A 17,074-nucleotide genomic window follows, 5' to 3' on the forward strand; every position below is an offset into this window, starting at 1 on the left:
GTAGCCAGAAACCGACAATTTGCTCATTGTCTCATTGAGATATTGTGTGTATGGGGTTTGTAAAAGGGTATCTCATAAGATGTTCACCATTATTCATCTAGGGATCTGCATAGTGTTGTCTGAGTCATTTTGTACAATTCCTGGATAAAAGGCAGTATTTGTTGATCAGCACAACTTTGTGATCTGAAATTGAAGTTACCTTGACATAAACAATGACACATGATGTAAAATTAAATAAATAGGATTTTCTCTTGGTCTCATGCTTTTGGGCCGCTCTTTAATTTACAATGGCAAAAATATAAATAAGCAATTGTATGTTTGAATTAATGTATTATAAAATAGATCCTACTTATAACTTTGAATACATTTAGTTTAATTCCCCAGAATCTCTGTCTTTTTGTTTTGCCCAAATTCTCCAAAAACTCTCAGAAATAAACTCTCAGAAGCTTGAAATTATAAATCCTACTGTGACTATGGATATTAATTTAGCTATGCAAATTTGTTTGGTAAACTGATGCGTTTGGACATGCACCTAATTAATATTCATAAGTCAAGCCTTCACCATAGTATGATTCGCTGATATTCATGGCACGTAAGCACGTCATAACTAGACGCATTTATCTACGTAGAGAGAGACAACCCACTGCACTTTAAAGCGCTTTACAGGTGCGCTGTGTGCTATTTACACCTTATATACTGTCTATGATTTAGACAGCTAAAAAATAAAACTCCGACATAATAATAATGATAATAATTTTTTTGGGGCACAGACTTCAGTTAAAGCATATTTATAATTGATGATAAAGGTAGTAGCCGACAGACAGTAGGTATGAAATGTACAGCAAGTTGACTTTGTCTTCACTGGAGTTTTTGATTAAACCGAACCTCGCAAAGTTATTCATTCCCTTCAGCTCTCTAGACAGCATGACAGTCAACTTTAACACCAGCTGACTAAGGATATAGTTTCCAAAGTTTTTGCTGCGCTAATGGAAACTGGGAACGCTTACACTGCTTGATCATACGGCTGAAGAACAGAGAGCTGAGAACATGGGGAAGTGGGAGTTCACAATGGTAAGTCACTTTTTTTTTCAGTTACGCTATTTTATCGAGGACATTAAGTCTGTTGAATGTGATTTTAAGAAACTAGAACGACTAGAGAGAAATAACTTTCATCATCAAACTGGGAAACGCGTGTTGTTGGACAGTGTGTCGCGCGGCGTACAGCGTGAATGAATCAACCGTGTTTTTCTCTTCACTTGAATCATGCTGTAGAAAATGCAGAATATCCTGTTCTTTCTTTCTGGAAATCCCACTTCTTTCTCTTGTCACTGACCAAAACTAAGTGGTTTTACAATTAGATGCGATATTGTCTTTAGGAAAGCGGTTAATCAGGGCTCAGGGGAGGGTGTGGTGCAGTTAAAGTTTCCCTCGGGAGTCTCACAATAGAACAGATTTTGTGTTTGTTCTCAGTCAGACACACCTCTAGATTGGAGATGTGTACAGTGTGTTCTGTTTCACAGTTTCAGCTTTCCCTCTCCCATCATCCCCTGTGTTTTGTTCCATGGCACAGGTTTAAAAGAGACTTGGAAAGCTCTCTGTTTTGCTTGACTGCAGTTTCTGGGAAAGATGCACTTGTGATTTGGAGGAATAGACTGTCCTTGGGTTACTTGGAAGCACAACTTTTTCCAAATGTGTGGTTTGCATATTATGTATATTCTGAGATATTGCCACAGAGCAATGTAGAACAAAACGGTCAACAGAAGTAAAACATCAATATTTTTTATTTACATCAGAATAATTTAGGATAATTTTTTTTTCAACATGTTCACCACCTGGCTTGTGACAGCTTACATATTTTCCATGTAACACACAGGCTATATTAAATACAGAATTTTTTTTCTTAAGAAAATTATTTAAAAAAAGGAGATTTATCTAAATATATTAATTTGAATAATGTTTTTGTTTTAATTACTTAAAGAAACTAGGTAACAATATCTTATTTGTGTCCCCTTATTGAACTAATATATGAAAAAAGACTCAAGTTTATTTTTAAGATTCTCCTCCTTTTGTCAGGTCATAGAAGTGTTTCTTTTAAGAAAGTTTAAAGTTCATATACATTACGTTCAAAAGTTTGGGATCAGTCATTTTTCAAATAGAAAATACAGTAAAAACTGTAATATGGTGAAATATTATTAATTTAAATAACTTTTCTATTTTAATATATTTAAAAATGCAATTTATTCCTGTGATGGTAAAGCTGAATTTTCAGCATCATTACTCCAGTCTTCAGTGTCACGTGATCCTCAGAAATCATTTGAATATGCTGATTTGATGCTCAAGAAACATTTCTATTTATTGTTAATGTTGAAAACAGCTGTACTGCTTGATGTTTTTCTGTAAACTGATAAAAAATTTTCCCCCACAATTCTGTGATGAATAGAAATTTCAAAAGAACAGCATTTTTTAAAATAGAAAACTTTACTCTGACTCACACTTAACAATTATTTTGTTAACAATTAAATTAATGTATTGAGTATGTGGTTTTATAGCTAATGTCATTATTTTGATAAATAAAAAATAAATCGAATAAACTTTATTTTAACAATATTTTAGTACAATCTGTTATTGATTTCAATGAATAAATGTTTCTTATTCCTTTGTTCCCCCCCAATCTAATCTCATGTAAATTGTGGTCCGTCCCGTGTCTCAAGAATCAGTGACCAATGACACCATTATGCTAATATGTTCTCGAGTCAGTTGTTATGAGTTCATCTAATGCTGGTCACATCTGAATCAGTCAACAATCAGCCCAACAACAACCCTTCTTGTTCTGAAAGAGAAAACACTGGACTTAATTACTCCAGTGTGTCACACAGTCTGTCTTTGTTTAAACCCCATGTTTTGTTTTTTATTCGCCCACAGCTGTTTTTCATTCAGGGATGGTATTTGCTATGCAAATAATTGTGGTTTCATTTTACCACCAAGGAGGATTTTTGTAAGAAAGTACTGAGTATTTCACTGAGTATTGTTTACGGTTTTCCACAATGATTTCTCCCCTTTCCTTAAAAAATTAAAATGGCTTCTTGTGTGGACATCGTTCAAAAGTGGTGTTACTGTTAATACCGTAAAAAATGTTTGGTGGATTTGCTTAAAGCATAATCTGAACACTGTGCTTTATACGATTTTGTTGAGAAAGCATCTGCTGAGAACATAAATGCAATATGCAATGTGAAGCCAGTGAAGATAATATGTAGCCACTCCTCCTGACTTATAATTTGGATAACAATTTGCCTGTGTTTTCCATAGAACTGTTTTGTATATTTCCTCCTGGACACATGAAATGTTAGGGCAGTGCTTTGCAGGCATTGTTTTTGTTTTTGTTTTTTGTTTTGACCTACATTTCAGTGCATTTTACTGCAGAAACCGAGACAAGTCCACTACAGTTCTGCCTTTTGTTTTCTTCTAAAATCTCATGACCTGCTGCAGTTTCATCAGGACTGCAAAATAGAATTTTATGATGGCACTGTCTTTGTTAAATAGCAATGCAATGGGCATCAGCATATCAAGTTTTACAGTAGGTTCAATGCGTGTATATAGTCTGCTGCAAATTCAACATGTTTAGCCTGATGATCTGTTTTCCAGGACCCAGTGCAGGAGTGGGGGGAGGAGGTGGAAGACGGGGCCGTCTACGGGGTCACTCTTCACAGAGAACCCATCCAACCCCCAGCTGATGCCGCTGAGAACGATTCTGCCTTTGGCTTCATGCAGTACCGCACACTGAAGGTCCGCAGGCTTAAAGCAGCCACTCTGGACCGTCTTGTCACAGAATTGGTGAACCCAGAGTGCCCTGACCCAGATTACACGCAAATCTTCCTCTCCACCTACAGAGCCTTCACCTGCACAAATGCTTTCATAGAACTCCTGTTTCAAAGGTGAGCATAAACGCTCAATCAAAGAGTTTAGTGTTCAGGGACATTAAGCTAAAATTTTAGTGTCAATGAGATTTTTTTTTTTTAAGTTACCGGTAATTATTTTATTCAGCAAAGATTAAATTGATTAAAAGTGATACTGGAGACATTTATATTGTTACAAAAGATTTTTAAAACTTTCTGTTCATCAGAGTATTCTGAAAAAAATGCCATGAAAATATTAAGCAGCACGACTTTTTACAATGTTAATAAGAAATTTCATGAGCAGCAAATCAACATATTTGAAGGATCATTTGACACTGACTGCATCACTCACAACAATATAACTGTTTTTACTGTATTTTTGATCAAATAAATGCAGCATTGGTGGGCATAAAATACTTATTTCACAACCATCTGACTCCAAACTTTTGAACGATCGTGTAAAAAAAAAAAAAAGAAGTTTATAAGTATAGTCTACCCAAATTTACATTATGAACCCTAATTTCAATGGTTTTGCGTTCGTCTGAATTTAGCCTTCTAATCTCTCTAATCCCCAGCTTCCTCTCAAATTACCTTATCAATGACATCAAATCATTGACTGACTTCCGTTTTGAACACGGCTATCCCTCATGTATTTAAATATGATATTTCCTCCGCATACGTAGGGCTCAGTGACCGTGAACAATCAAATGAAGGGGGAAGCCCAAATTTCGAAATTCATTGTGAGGATAAGTGTTTCCCATGGCCATGAGACACATGATGACTGTGGCACTATGATAGTCACACCGTACATCAGTGATGCAGTGGAATGGAGGAGAACACCTCACATTGGAGAACAGGTTTCACTTGACTAGTCAGAGGCGTCAGAGGCTCTTTTTGTTGAACATTGAGTGTTCTTTGTTTTCTGTTGAAGCATAAATAAAGGCAATAGGCCTTGAAAGAGCACATGTGACACATGTGTTAAAAACATGAACAGAAATTGTTGCAATGTTCATAATCCTAAAGCGTATTTGAAGGGTTTTAGGAATGTTTGGAATATAAACTTTGGACTTATTTATTTGTCTCTGTAGAGAGGACATGGTCACCAATCTGGACAACAGTGTCTGTGTCAGGAGGTAAGGTGAATCTTCAGAAACTTCCTGGTAGTCTTGATTCTGATCAGTTTGTTATATTCTGTGGTCAAATAGGCAGTGGTGTTCAGTCCTACTCATGGAGGGCCACTGTCCTGCAGAATTCAGCTCCAACCCCAGTTAAACACACCTAAACCAGCTAATCAAGGTCTTACTTGGCGTACTAGAAACATCCTGGCATGTGTGTTGAGGCAAGTGATACGGGAAACATGAAAAAAGAGCCGTCCTCAATTACCAGTATGAGCGATCATTATACAGCATTTCTAGTCATTATCGGGGAATAACTGACCTCAGAATACCGTGACTGACCAGAATCAAGCATTTCAGAGAGCCATGTATTATTGTTTTATAATTACCTTTAAATTGAAACTGGTTGCCCAATGCAACCATTATACTTGAATTAAAGTTTTGAAACTGGTTTTTCATCTGGGTTATTCCTAAATCCATAAGCTTCAATAATTAGTATGAAACAATAAGGTGCTAACAAAGCGTGTGTATGTGTGTGTGTGTGTATGCAGTTCTCTGCCCTGTCTGATCCGGCTGTGGTTAGACGAATATCACGAGGACCTTCGGGACTCTCCGGATCAACAGGCTCTCCGGCTGCTCTGTGTTCATCTGCGTAATCGCCTTTGTTTCAGACGTCTGGTTAATCAAGCCGATGCTCTTCTCAGAAAATTTCAGACTGAAGGCAAGCCGTGAAATATGGCTAATTTAGCTTTTATGCACATACACCCCGAAATCAGTGCTAAATAACTTCTTATGGATCAACAGACAAGCACATGGGTACATCAGTAGAAGCCAGTGCTGCTGGCGTAGAGAGTCCAGAAACTAAAGACACCATGGACAGACGGGACACAGAAGAGATGAGGGATGTACTGGCCTTCCCAGCTCAAGACATAGCGGAGCAGCTCACGCAGTTAGATGCTGTAGGTGTCAAGTTTTGCACACTGAAGGCTAGGTTTTATTTTTGGCCTACTTTTATTCATCTGTTTCCATTTCTTTCTCAGGAACTCTTTGTCAAAGTGGTCCCGTTTCACTGCCTTGGCTGCATTTGGTCTCAAAGGGACAAGAAAGAGAACCGGAATCTAGCGCCCACGGTCCGTGCCACCATTGCCCAGTTTAATGCCGTCACTAACTGCGTTATCACCTCTCTGCTGTGCCCTTCTGCCACCTCCCCTCCCGGCTCCCCATGCTGCCCTTGTAGCAGCCCTACACACAGGGCAAAGATTATTGAGAAGTGGATCTCTGTGGCTCAGGTGTGTATTAGGCTCGAAACATACTTCATAGTTCATTCATAGTTTTCATCTTTAGATCTGTAGAGCAGAACATCCATAGAACTGCAGAACAGGCCTGCAAATTTTTCATTTGTTTCATGCCACGAATATTAAGATCACCTTTCAAAAGAAGACAAACAAAAACATATGAACAAATGCAAGTTTTGGGCACTGGAAACAGTGGGACATTTAAAACTCTTAACGTGAAAAACACTTACCGGAACCCCCTTTTTCACAGACAAGGCTTAAACGTAATCCTAGGCTAATATAAATTTTTTAGCTGTTTTAACTGAAAACAACTTGCAGTGACATGTCTTAAAATATGTTTATAAAAGCCACGTAAATGTCCTAATTGAATTCAGGCCTAATCCTGGCTTAATCTAAGCCCTGTCTGTGACACCAGGCCTTAAAGTGCCTTAAAAACTGTGATGTGATATAAGATCAAATTCCGTATACACCTTATTGATGATGCATACTATATGCAGATTTAAACGCAACGCGCCGAATGGTTAAGTATCTTCTTTATAATGGTTTTCTATGTAAAAATGCTTAAGGGGAAACTGTGTGTTGTGTTTATATTCTGGGTTCATCTGCATGCCTGTACATAGTATGCATAATTAATAAGGTTCATATTGAATTAGGTTTTTTTTATATCACTGTCTCACTACATTAGTACGTGGTAAAAACCTGGTAAAAATAACTGGCAGGCAATGGAGGAAAGCCTTCTTTTGCCCTCCAGGTGGGTGATCCTATAAGCGTGTGACCTCATGTGAAAACTATGAATAGACAAGTATGTAAATTACACATTTCATAATGCAATCATGCATTTGAATTTGCAGAGCACAAATCATTATGATTTTTTTTTTTTTTTTTGCAGTCCTCTGTTATGCCACAAGGAGCACTATAATAGGCATTAGGAGGAGACACTCACATTTAAAATGTATATGATGTTAGCTAACTGCATGATTTGTATATGTACATTTCTGAAATACATTACTTGGACACAGTAATACGAATAAATGTGAATCGAATTGTACACTGCTAAAATGACTGTTGTGACAGAGCTACAGTTTGCATAGAATCTTGCTGAGCAAGAATAATTAAACTGTTGACATGAATTTTAATGGCACAGACATTTAAAGATAATTGTATCACTTTGTGTTGGTGCATATTTGATCCAGTGTGAATTTGTGAAGTTAATATTTCTTTTTTTTAAGCTATTTATTATTATTATTTGTATTACAGGAGTGCCGTCAGTTGAGAAACTTCTCCTCTCTAAGAGCCATCTTATCTGCTCTTCAGTCTAATGCTGTCTACCGGCTAAAGAAAACCTGGGAGGCAACCAGCAGGTAGTGTGTTCTGACCCTGACATCCTGAAACAGCCATTAAACCTGTAGTGAAATGTTAAGCACACAGTTTGCATAATACATGGTAGTAAATGTAAATCCATAAAATGTGCAATTTCAGGGAAAGTATAACCGCCTTTGATCAGCTGTGCGACACCTTTCCCGATGAGAACTGTGTGCTGATCAATCGAGAGATCCTTGTAGAGGTAAGTTTCACAGGTTTGCCTGTTTTAATGTTGTCTACCCTAATCTTCTAAAAAGTTTGACGTACACTTCTTTTAAAACATTTGGGGTCAGTATGATTTAAAAAAAAATGTTTTTAAAAAATATGTTATGCTAATTTTGCTATTTTATAATTTCATTTATTCCTGTGAGGCAAAGCTGAATATTCAGCATCATTACTCCAGACCTCAGTGTCATATTATCCCCTCAGAAATCATTTTAATATGCTGATTTGGTGCTCAAGAAACACTTCCCACTATTATCAGTGTTGAAAATGGTTGTCCTGCTTAATATATTTGTGGAAACCATGATATATATATTTTTTAGAACAGCATTTATTTGAAATTTGTAATCTTGTGTAAAACTATGTTTATTGTCACTTTTGATTAATTTACTATGTCCTTAGTGAATACAAATATTAATATCTGTCCAAAAAAAATCCTACTGACCTTAAACTTCCATCAATATCTAACACTTTGGTCTACAATGTGCAAACAGGTGCCTCTAATGATTTAACATTAGCTGAGCTGATAGCACTGTTGAACCTCTGATAAGATTATGAAGTGATCTCATCCCATGGCTGCTTGTATGCCCTTTTTACGATCTTAAAAGATGCTACCTAGCAACATTCAATCTTTTCCACAGCCCCTTTCACTCTTGCTCGCATGCAAAGAGTAAATCAATAGGGGCTGGAGGAAGATGAGGTTAAAAAATGCAGAATCATCCTGTTGGCAAAGATACCATTAAGGAGGCAAAACATCCCACAATGTTCTGCAGTGTTTAGTGTTCAATAACAACAAAACATACATATGGTGGCTCGTAGTAGTCTATCCCACTTCTCTTTAACCTTAATCTTTATCATGTTCTGTAATTGTACTTAATCTTGAATTGGGGCCTCTCTTTGGGTGTGGGATATTGGCTTTGAATGTCTTCTAAAGTGATTTATGTAAGTGTTTCTTCAGGCCAGTTGTTTCAGTGCATCTTATGCTCAGTTATGCTTATCTAAATCAGAGTTTCAGGCTGTTTGCATTTCAGTATGCCAAATGTCCTCTTATCTATGTATTTGTTATTGATTTAGGAAGAAAACCAGTCAGCAGAGGTAGACACTCACTCTGCACCAAAGTCTCCCAGACTTAGTCCTACATCTAAGCACACGGTAAGATTCACTAGAGTCGCTTTTATGATAACAAGGCCCTGCTGAATGTTGCGTCTCATTTAAGGTCACTGGCACAACTTGCTTTTAAAATATTATTAAGCTGTTGTTTCTGGGAAACGACTACCCTGTTTGGGATGTATGCCTCAGCACCAGCTAATTTGACTCAAGTAATTTCATCTCCAAAACAAAAATGTGTCTAAACGTGAATCTGCCAGCTCATTAATTAAAACACTCAAATGGGTATTACCATAATGCCAGCCGACACAGTATGACGGAGTAAGGTTTATCATTAGTAAAGGTTCATTAACAGTGTGTTCCTCTAACTAAGATATTTATACTTGGCATAAATCAATTTTAGCTGTTGGGAAAAGTTGTGTGTGCTTAAAAGAGTGCTTAAACATGTGGATTCATGTTTAAATATAGTATACAGTACCGTTCAAAAGTGGGGGGTCAGTAAGATTTTCTTTTTTTTAAAGAAATTAATACTTTTATTCAGCAAGGATATATTAAAGTCACAGTAAAGACACTTGCACTTACATTGTTACAAAAATTGTATTTCAAATAAATGTTTTCTTCATTACAGAATTCTGAAAAAAACGATCACGTTTCCACAAAAAGATTAATTGGCACTTATTACAATAACGGTTTACAACATTGATGACAATAAGAAATGTTTCTTAAACCACAAAATCAGCCTATTAGAATGATTTCTGAAGGATCATGTGACACTGAAGACTGCAGTAATGATGCTGAAAAGTCAGCTTGCCGTCACAGGAATGAAATATTGAAGTAGAAAACAGTTATTTTAAATTGTAATAATTTCACAATATTACTATACTGTTTTTGATCAAATAAATGCAGCCTTGGTGAGCATAAGAGACTATTTTCAAAAATATTGTAAAATCTTACCAACCCCTTTTGATCTTTTGAAAAATAGTGTATTTTCAAAGTCTGACAACTTTGTTTTTCTGACAGAACCCCTCCAATGGCGAGGTGCCGTACCTGGGCACTTATCTGACAGTTCTCACCATGTTGGACACAGCACTAAGTGATAATGTACAGGTGAGAATAGTTTTTTTTACCTTAATTCATGTCACAGACATAGTGTTTTCAATTTCAGTTCCCACTCTGAAGTTTTTTTTGTTTAAAAGATAACTCTCTTCTTTGTGCTCACAGGGAGGTCTCATCAACTTTGAGAAGCGTAGAAAAGTAAGTACAATTGTCTTAAATATTGTTTTAGTGAAAAGAAGCTCACTAGGTTTTGGTCCAGAGCTAGTGTTAACGCATGGCTTTCTCTGTCTCCATTCCTTTCTGTATTCAGGAGTTTGAGATTCTGTCTCAGATCCGGCAGCTGCAGGCATCATGTGCTCAGTACACTCTACAATCACATCCTCATATCATTTCCTGGATCAACAGCAGCATGCCCCTTACTGACCAGAAGAGGTGAGACGCTTCCTGCACATTCTGATGATCATTCTCAGTGTGATCATTTCCTTGCTAAGAATGTTGGTTTAGATGAAAATAAATGACTTTGAATTCAAGGCAGTGGTACTTTGAGTACTTCGTCTCAGCATCTCTGATATTTAGATATCAACAGTCAGTCTTTCTTTCTCATCAGTTATGAGTTGTCAAGAGAGCTGGAGCCACCAGTTGACCCCTGTCCAGGCTCTCCCAACCACTGGAGCCACCGGCTCATCTCCAAGAAACTGACCTCGTGAGTGTTGTTATTCACAGTTTCAAAGCACCGGTTTCCATTTTATGGACTAAAGTCCCAATATACTCACAGCAAAGTTTTTTTTTAGTTTTTCGCCCAGGGGTAAAAGGAGGTTTGAAGTACCTTTGCAGCAATATACTGTAAGCAACATCCCGATGCCACCCACGATGTTGACAGCGACAATTTAGATAAATGTGTAAATGTGCTGTTCTCAATAACAAAATAAACACAACAAAAATGACAGCAGTGAGAAAATGGCAGTTAAGACAGCATCTGATCATAAGGATGTGGATATGTTTGCACCAGCTCTGCAATTCGACACTCCACTCAGTCATGTCACGTTTATTTGTATAGCATTTTATACAGTAGATTTCTTTAAAGCAAGCAGCTTTACAGCATTTAAACATGAAAAAACAATGTCCGTGTCACTTTCAATTAGAATTATAACTTAATTTTGTACTGTAAACCTAAGAAATGACACACAAGTTCATTCTTCGATTTCGCATAAAGTACGGTATAGAGGGGCCTTTAGACTCAGACTCAGAAAGTAATAAGACATTTTGCTAACTTGCTTTTTTTTTCTGTGATGTGTTTCTCTTCTGCTCACTGCAGATTGCTGTCTGGCAGTGAGAACTTCTCGAAGAAAACTCTTGCTGATCAGATCAGTGTATCATCCTCTGGCTCCAGTGGCTCAGAGATGGAAGACCTCAGCAGTCCCAACCTCTCACCTCTTGGATACAAAGTACGGGTAACAACTCAGCATAAAAAAACCTGCAGACTAGAGCTACAGACGTTTTGTACTATAGTTGCTACAATATTTTATTCCTATAATTTAAGCTTAGGCTATCAAGGTTTAATCAAAATAATTATATTTTGAATTGATCAGTAGCACACAATGGGATATATTTGCTGAGAAATTATTGTTATTGTGGCTGATAAAAACACTGAATTGACCAAATGTGGTAGTATATTGATGCTTTTGTAGATTACTATTTTTGTGTACGTGTTTATACACCAGAGTAAACTAAAATTATTAAAAGTTGTTTTGGGTCATTGAAATGAAGCGGAAATAAAATTAAATATAAATATTTGACGAAAAAGTGTATGTAAATGAAATGTAAAAGAAAATATAAACAAACAAAATAATTTAAGTTGAAGTAATAAAATTAATTACGGTAAACTAATACTGAAGCGGAAAAAAGAGGAAAATAAGTTATAAACTTGGAATTTCAAGAAAAAAAGCCACAATTACCTTTTTTTTATTTTGTTATACTGCAGCAGATACAAGCTTCCATACAAAACAGGATTACCAAAAGAAAACTGAAAATATAAAAATAAAAATCTAATATAAAATAAGTACAATATTATATAAATAAAACTAAAATAACACTGATGTACACATGCGTCAGAAGGATGTCTTTAGCTTTCGCATGATGTCTTGTTGTTTTCTCAGTGTCTTTTAGTGTATGTGGGTCAAGGATAGAATTACGTGTTTCTTTTTTTTTTATTGCATTATTTATAATTAAACTAAATCAATAGTCCTGAATCTGACAGGCCTAATATAAACGTAAAAAAAACTATTTGACCATATGTTTATCTGTAGCCTTTGGGTTAGAAAATCCATTAAGGTGTTTGTGACTGATTTTTCACCTTAACCTTGCAGTCATATAGTTCATGTTTGCACTATCAACAAAGAGCTGTAGTGAAGTTGACAGAACACGGTGTATTTGATAACAACACTGCCAGTCTGTGACGTTTTACATAAATTACTGAAATATGTATCGCTTGCAATCTGTGTTGCTAAACACCCAGATAAAAAGTCAGATTCATCTGAATGATTAAGCTTTCTGATGCACCTCATCTGATGCACTGTCACTTGTGCCACTTAAAGGGTTAGTTCACCCAAAAATTAAAATTCTGTCATCATTTACTCGCCTCGCCTCATGTCTTTCCAAACCCGTAAGACTTTTGTTCATCTTCGGAACACAAATGAAGATATTTTTGATTAAATCTGAGAGCTTTCTGACCCTCCATTGACAGCTTTAAAGGGATAGTTCAAAAAAAATTATCCCATAATTTACTCACCCTCTATCCATCCTAGGTGTATATGACTTCCTCCTTTCAGCCGAACACAATCAGAGTTATATTAAATAATATCCTGGCTCTTCCAAGCATTTATAATGACACTGAATAGTGTCCGAGTTTTTGAAGCTCCAAAAAGCGCATCCATCCATCATAAAAGTAATCCATACTAACCAGTGATTACAGTTTAAAAAGTTTTAAATATGGATATTTGTCTGACAAAAACCCATCGCTTGGCTTTAGAAGACATTTATTAACCCACTGGAGTCGTATGGATTACTTTTATGACGGATAGATGCACTTTTTGGAGCTTTAAAAACTCGGACACTATTCAGTGCCATTACAAAGCTGGGAAAAGCCAAGATATTATTATTAGTACTCTGATTGTGTTCGTCTGAAAGAAGGTCATATACACCTAGAATGGCTTGCGGGTGAGTAAATCATGGGATAATTTTAATTTTGGGGTGAACTATTACCATCTGAAAACCCTGTGCTGTGGTCTTAACAGACCAGTTCTTATTGATAATTAGATGTGTTGGGATAAATAGTCTTTCTCCATCCCTTCATTCACAGTCACAGTCTGTATCCTGTCAGGACATCTCCGTAGACACACCCAGCACCTCTCTGACTCCGCCCACCTCCTTTCGAAGATCCCTACAGGCAGATCTGTCTGACAGCCCCTCCCCTTCTTCATCGGCAACATCTTCATCATCTTCGTCATCCTCTCCTTCTCTCCAGCTGTACGCTGCCCTTCATCCAATGTACAACAAGCAAGTTGCCGATACATGTATTATCAGAGTCAGCGTGGAGTTTGGCAACAGCGGAAACATTTATAAAAGTATTTTGGTAAGTTGACTTTAACAGTTGGTGGCTCGTGGTCCTAGATTTGTTGATGTTCTTTTTAGCAGTCAGTAGGCAAGATGTCTGTTAATGGTCTTTTTACTCGGGTGTCAGGGCCAGTGATTCTAAAGTCTTGAAACTGTATCATCTCTTTATCTTTAGATATCCAGTCAGGACAAGACCGCTCAGGTGATTCAGAGAGCTCTGGAGAAACACAACTTGGAGGAGATGAACTGCCAGGATTTTAGTCTCACACAAGTGCTTTCTAATGACAAAGGTGAGCTGCTTGATTCTATGCATGACCTTGAAAGAAGACTCAAGTATTTTAGTATTATTTATATATCATTATAGTATCATAGTATTAATATTTTAAATTAGCTTTATATCTTAATTTTAAAGGGTTAGTTCACCCAAAAAATAAACTTCTGTCATTAATAGGGATGCACCGAATCCAGATTTTTGGGGTTTGGCTGAATACCAAATCCACTGGTTAAGATTCTGTCGAATCCAAAACCGAATACCGACTCCTAATCCCATCCTCAGTTCATTAACACAGTAAACAAATTAATGAAGTAAACAATGTCCACAGCAGTGTATTTTTCATTTTATTTTATTTTATAAATAAAAAAAGTTCATAAAGCTTCAAAAAGTTCATAAAGAGATTGTAAAATTAATCCACATGAATCGAGCTGTTTAGTCCAAATTTATGAAGAGACTGGATTGCTTTATATGATGAACAGATTGGCTTTTATTCACATTTAGGCTTTTATTCACATATAACTCACATCAACTCACACATCAGTTTTGGTAGTTGGCAGCTCAAGCATATTCACTTGAAATGCGAGAACCAATGAGGTTCATCCTTGTGTTACGCAGCACGTTTGAGCTTCTGCAAGAGGTTTGTTCTCGTGCGTCAAGCAGGTTTGGTTTGGTTTAGCTTCTGTTTGTTTGCAGATCAATGTTTATATGTGAATAAAATCCTAAATTAAATATTTTCATCTTATAAAGCGATCAAGTCAGTTCAGAAAATTTTGGCTAAATCGCACAATTCATATGGATTAGTTTTACGATCTCTTTATGAACCTTTTGAAGCGTCAAAGTGATAGTTGCGTAGCTGTCAACTGAGGGACAGAAATCTCTCAGATTTCATCAAAAATATTGAACGAAAGTCTTACGGGTTTGGAATGACATGAGGAAGAGTAATTAATGACAGAATATTAATTTTTGGGTGAACTATCCCTTTAATTTTAGTTTAAATGTTAGCAATTTTATAGTTATATTTATTTAGCACTCAATAAATCAATGTTTTTATATATATATATATATTTACATGTTTTTTTTATTTTATTAGAGTTGCTGATCCCAGACAAAGCCAACGTGTTCTATGCCATGTGCACCACTGCCAACTATGACTTTGTGCTTCGTCAGCTTTACAAAAATGTCAGCAGAGTGCCTGGTTCATCCTGGAGTCCCGGAGCTGTACCGAAGGGACGCAAGTAACGTGAATGACAACACGCAACATGGTGGTGTAATACATGAAAATGCAAACGGTGAACAGAGACTACACAACCACATGGACTACTGCATAGAACAAACACTTACAAAATAGCAAACAAACAGCTGATGTGGACAACTGCTGAATGAAGCTCGGAAAACAGACTGATGGATGCAGAATTGAGTTCTGAAGCACTCTGGAGTCTCAAGTTATGATAGCATCTCACTCAATAATGTGTCATTGACTAATAACAAAGAAACCGTAGAATTCTACAGCTGCTACAACATTTCTAAGCCGTTAAAACTGAAGGAAGAAAGGATCAGATGATCCGACCCAGGGAAGTTGCAATAAAAAGCCACATCTACTGCCAGTTTATTCAAAGATTTTTGCTTTGAAATGGGAGGTCACACAGGTGATATCTTTTTTTACTGAGAAAGGTGTAGGTGGATGAACACATTTGTTTTAAATATGACCTACAAATACAAGCTTTTATGTAGCTAATATTCAGTGGTAGGTTAAAACTGAATAGAAAGATAAATAAAGTGATTTAGGTCATTTTCTAAGTGACAATGTTAAGATAATATATTTTAATATAATTTTAATAAAGATCACATTATTTTAATTGCAATATTTAATTGTTTTAATGCATTTCACTTTTAGAGTGTTTAATTTAACTTTTATATGTGCACATTAATCTATTTTTATTTGTTCTTTTTGTTTCCTTTCTGCACTTGTTTTTAATTTTTATGCTTTTGAGGTGCAGTAATCTCAAAACCATCAGCTGTTTCTCTTAGAAAACTTTATTTAAGACTTGTATTAATGGAAGATGTTTGTTGATTTGTGGCATTTGTGCCTAATCTTTATCCTAATGAAGGATGCTTGCACTTCACTATCTTTTTTAGAAATACTTGTTTCTTTTTTTCTTTTCTTTTTTCTAGTATTGTCAAATGAAGTTACTCGTCCATATTGGATATCTTGTGACTTTCTGAGCAAATGCATTTAGGAGAACTGAAGAGCACTGGGTGCACTTGATAAATCTCATTGACTTTGTATGTGTTTGGTGAAAGTTAAAGTAAGTTAGTCGCTGAAGTCTGTGAAAAGTAAGTGCTTGGTCTGTGTGGAATAGTTTGCTGCTAAATAGTGGTTCAGTTGTTGTGTCTCTTGGAAAACTAAGTTTTTTTTTTTTTTTTTGCCAAATGGAAGAGGGCCCGAATCAGCATTAAAAGCACACATTTGCTGTTTGCACAGAAAGCCACAATTCCTAACTGAAATGTGTGTCTGTCTTTGTCTATGTGTAATTAAAAAATGTATAGCACTTAGTGTTGTGTGTTTTGTTATTATGTATTTTGTATTTTATTATTTAAAATAATATTCATTTTTGATTCTGTTTTGCTTCTTTTGTGGTCATTGGAGTTATAAAATTATTATTTTTAAATTCCATACGTTCCAGTCAATATATTTTATATAAAAAAAATGTTTTAATATAATTTTAAATAGAAATTTGGTCTTACTATCTTAAATCTACATGCCTATATCTAATTATATCTTTACACTGCTCAAACGTGAAATTTAATTTGAATTCTCCGAATAAAGAAACTTTAAATTCTGAATGGAAATATATTATTTATTAATCGAATTATAAAAATATAAGCCTGTCGTGACAGTCCCTACCGGGGGAAAACCCCCAGCTAAAACCACTAGGGCGGTCTTAGCTAAGCTAAGCTATTATTTTTTTTCAGCAAGGAGTGGTAAAGTTCAATGCTACTCTGATGCTGTATTTAAATGAACATGCAAAGCAGGACCAGAGCAGCCTCCAATACAAGAAGGTCCAGAAGTGGTCATCTGTCACATTTTAGAAGGCCGTTATGTGGCCTTTTGTCTGGATAGAGAATTTGGAGCAAGTG

The 17,074-nt window shown here is 36.1% G+C and overlaps 1 protein-coding gene across 2 annotated transcripts; it reads left to right on the plus strand.

The window, feature by feature from the left end:
• Positions 1 to 645: 645 nt before the first annotated feature.
• rgl3a (ral guanine nucleotide dissociation stimulator-like 3a) lies at positions 646 to 16,556 on the plus strand. 2 transcript variants are annotated; one of them, XM_079627347.1, is made up of 17 exons: positions 646 to 1,071; positions 3,643 to 3,932; positions 4,982 to 5,026; positions 5,560 to 5,729; positions 5,813 to 5,967; positions 6,049 to 6,297; positions 7,561 to 7,664; positions 7,783 to 7,867; positions 8,962 to 9,039; positions 10,015 to 10,101; positions 10,216 to 10,248; positions 10,361 to 10,482; positions 10,658 to 10,753; positions 11,366 to 11,495; positions 13,409 to 13,681; positions 13,838 to 13,952; positions 15,027 to 16,556. In XM_079627347.1, exons 1-17 carry the CDS (start codon positions 1,048 to 1,050, stop codon positions 15,173 to 15,175), a joined length of 2,205 nt encoding a protein of 734 aa, XP_079483473.1. In that variant the 5' UTR covers positions 646 to 1,047; the 3' UTR covers positions 15,176 to 16,556. The 2 variants fall into 2 exon arrangements, with proteins under 2 accessions (XP_079483473.1, XP_079483474.1); XM_079627348.1 differs by lacking the exon at positions 8,962 to 9,039 and having other exon boundaries at positions 15,027 to 16,488.
• The last annotated feature ends 518 nt before the right edge of the window (positions 16,557 to 17,074 follow it).

Source organism: Phoxinus phoxinus, assembly GCF_949152265.1.
Source record: "Phoxinus phoxinus genome assembly, chromosome: 11".
In the NCBI taxonomy this organism is placed as follows: Eukaryota; Metazoa; Chordata; class Actinopteri; order Cypriniformes; family Leuciscidae; genus Phoxinus; species Phoxinus phoxinus.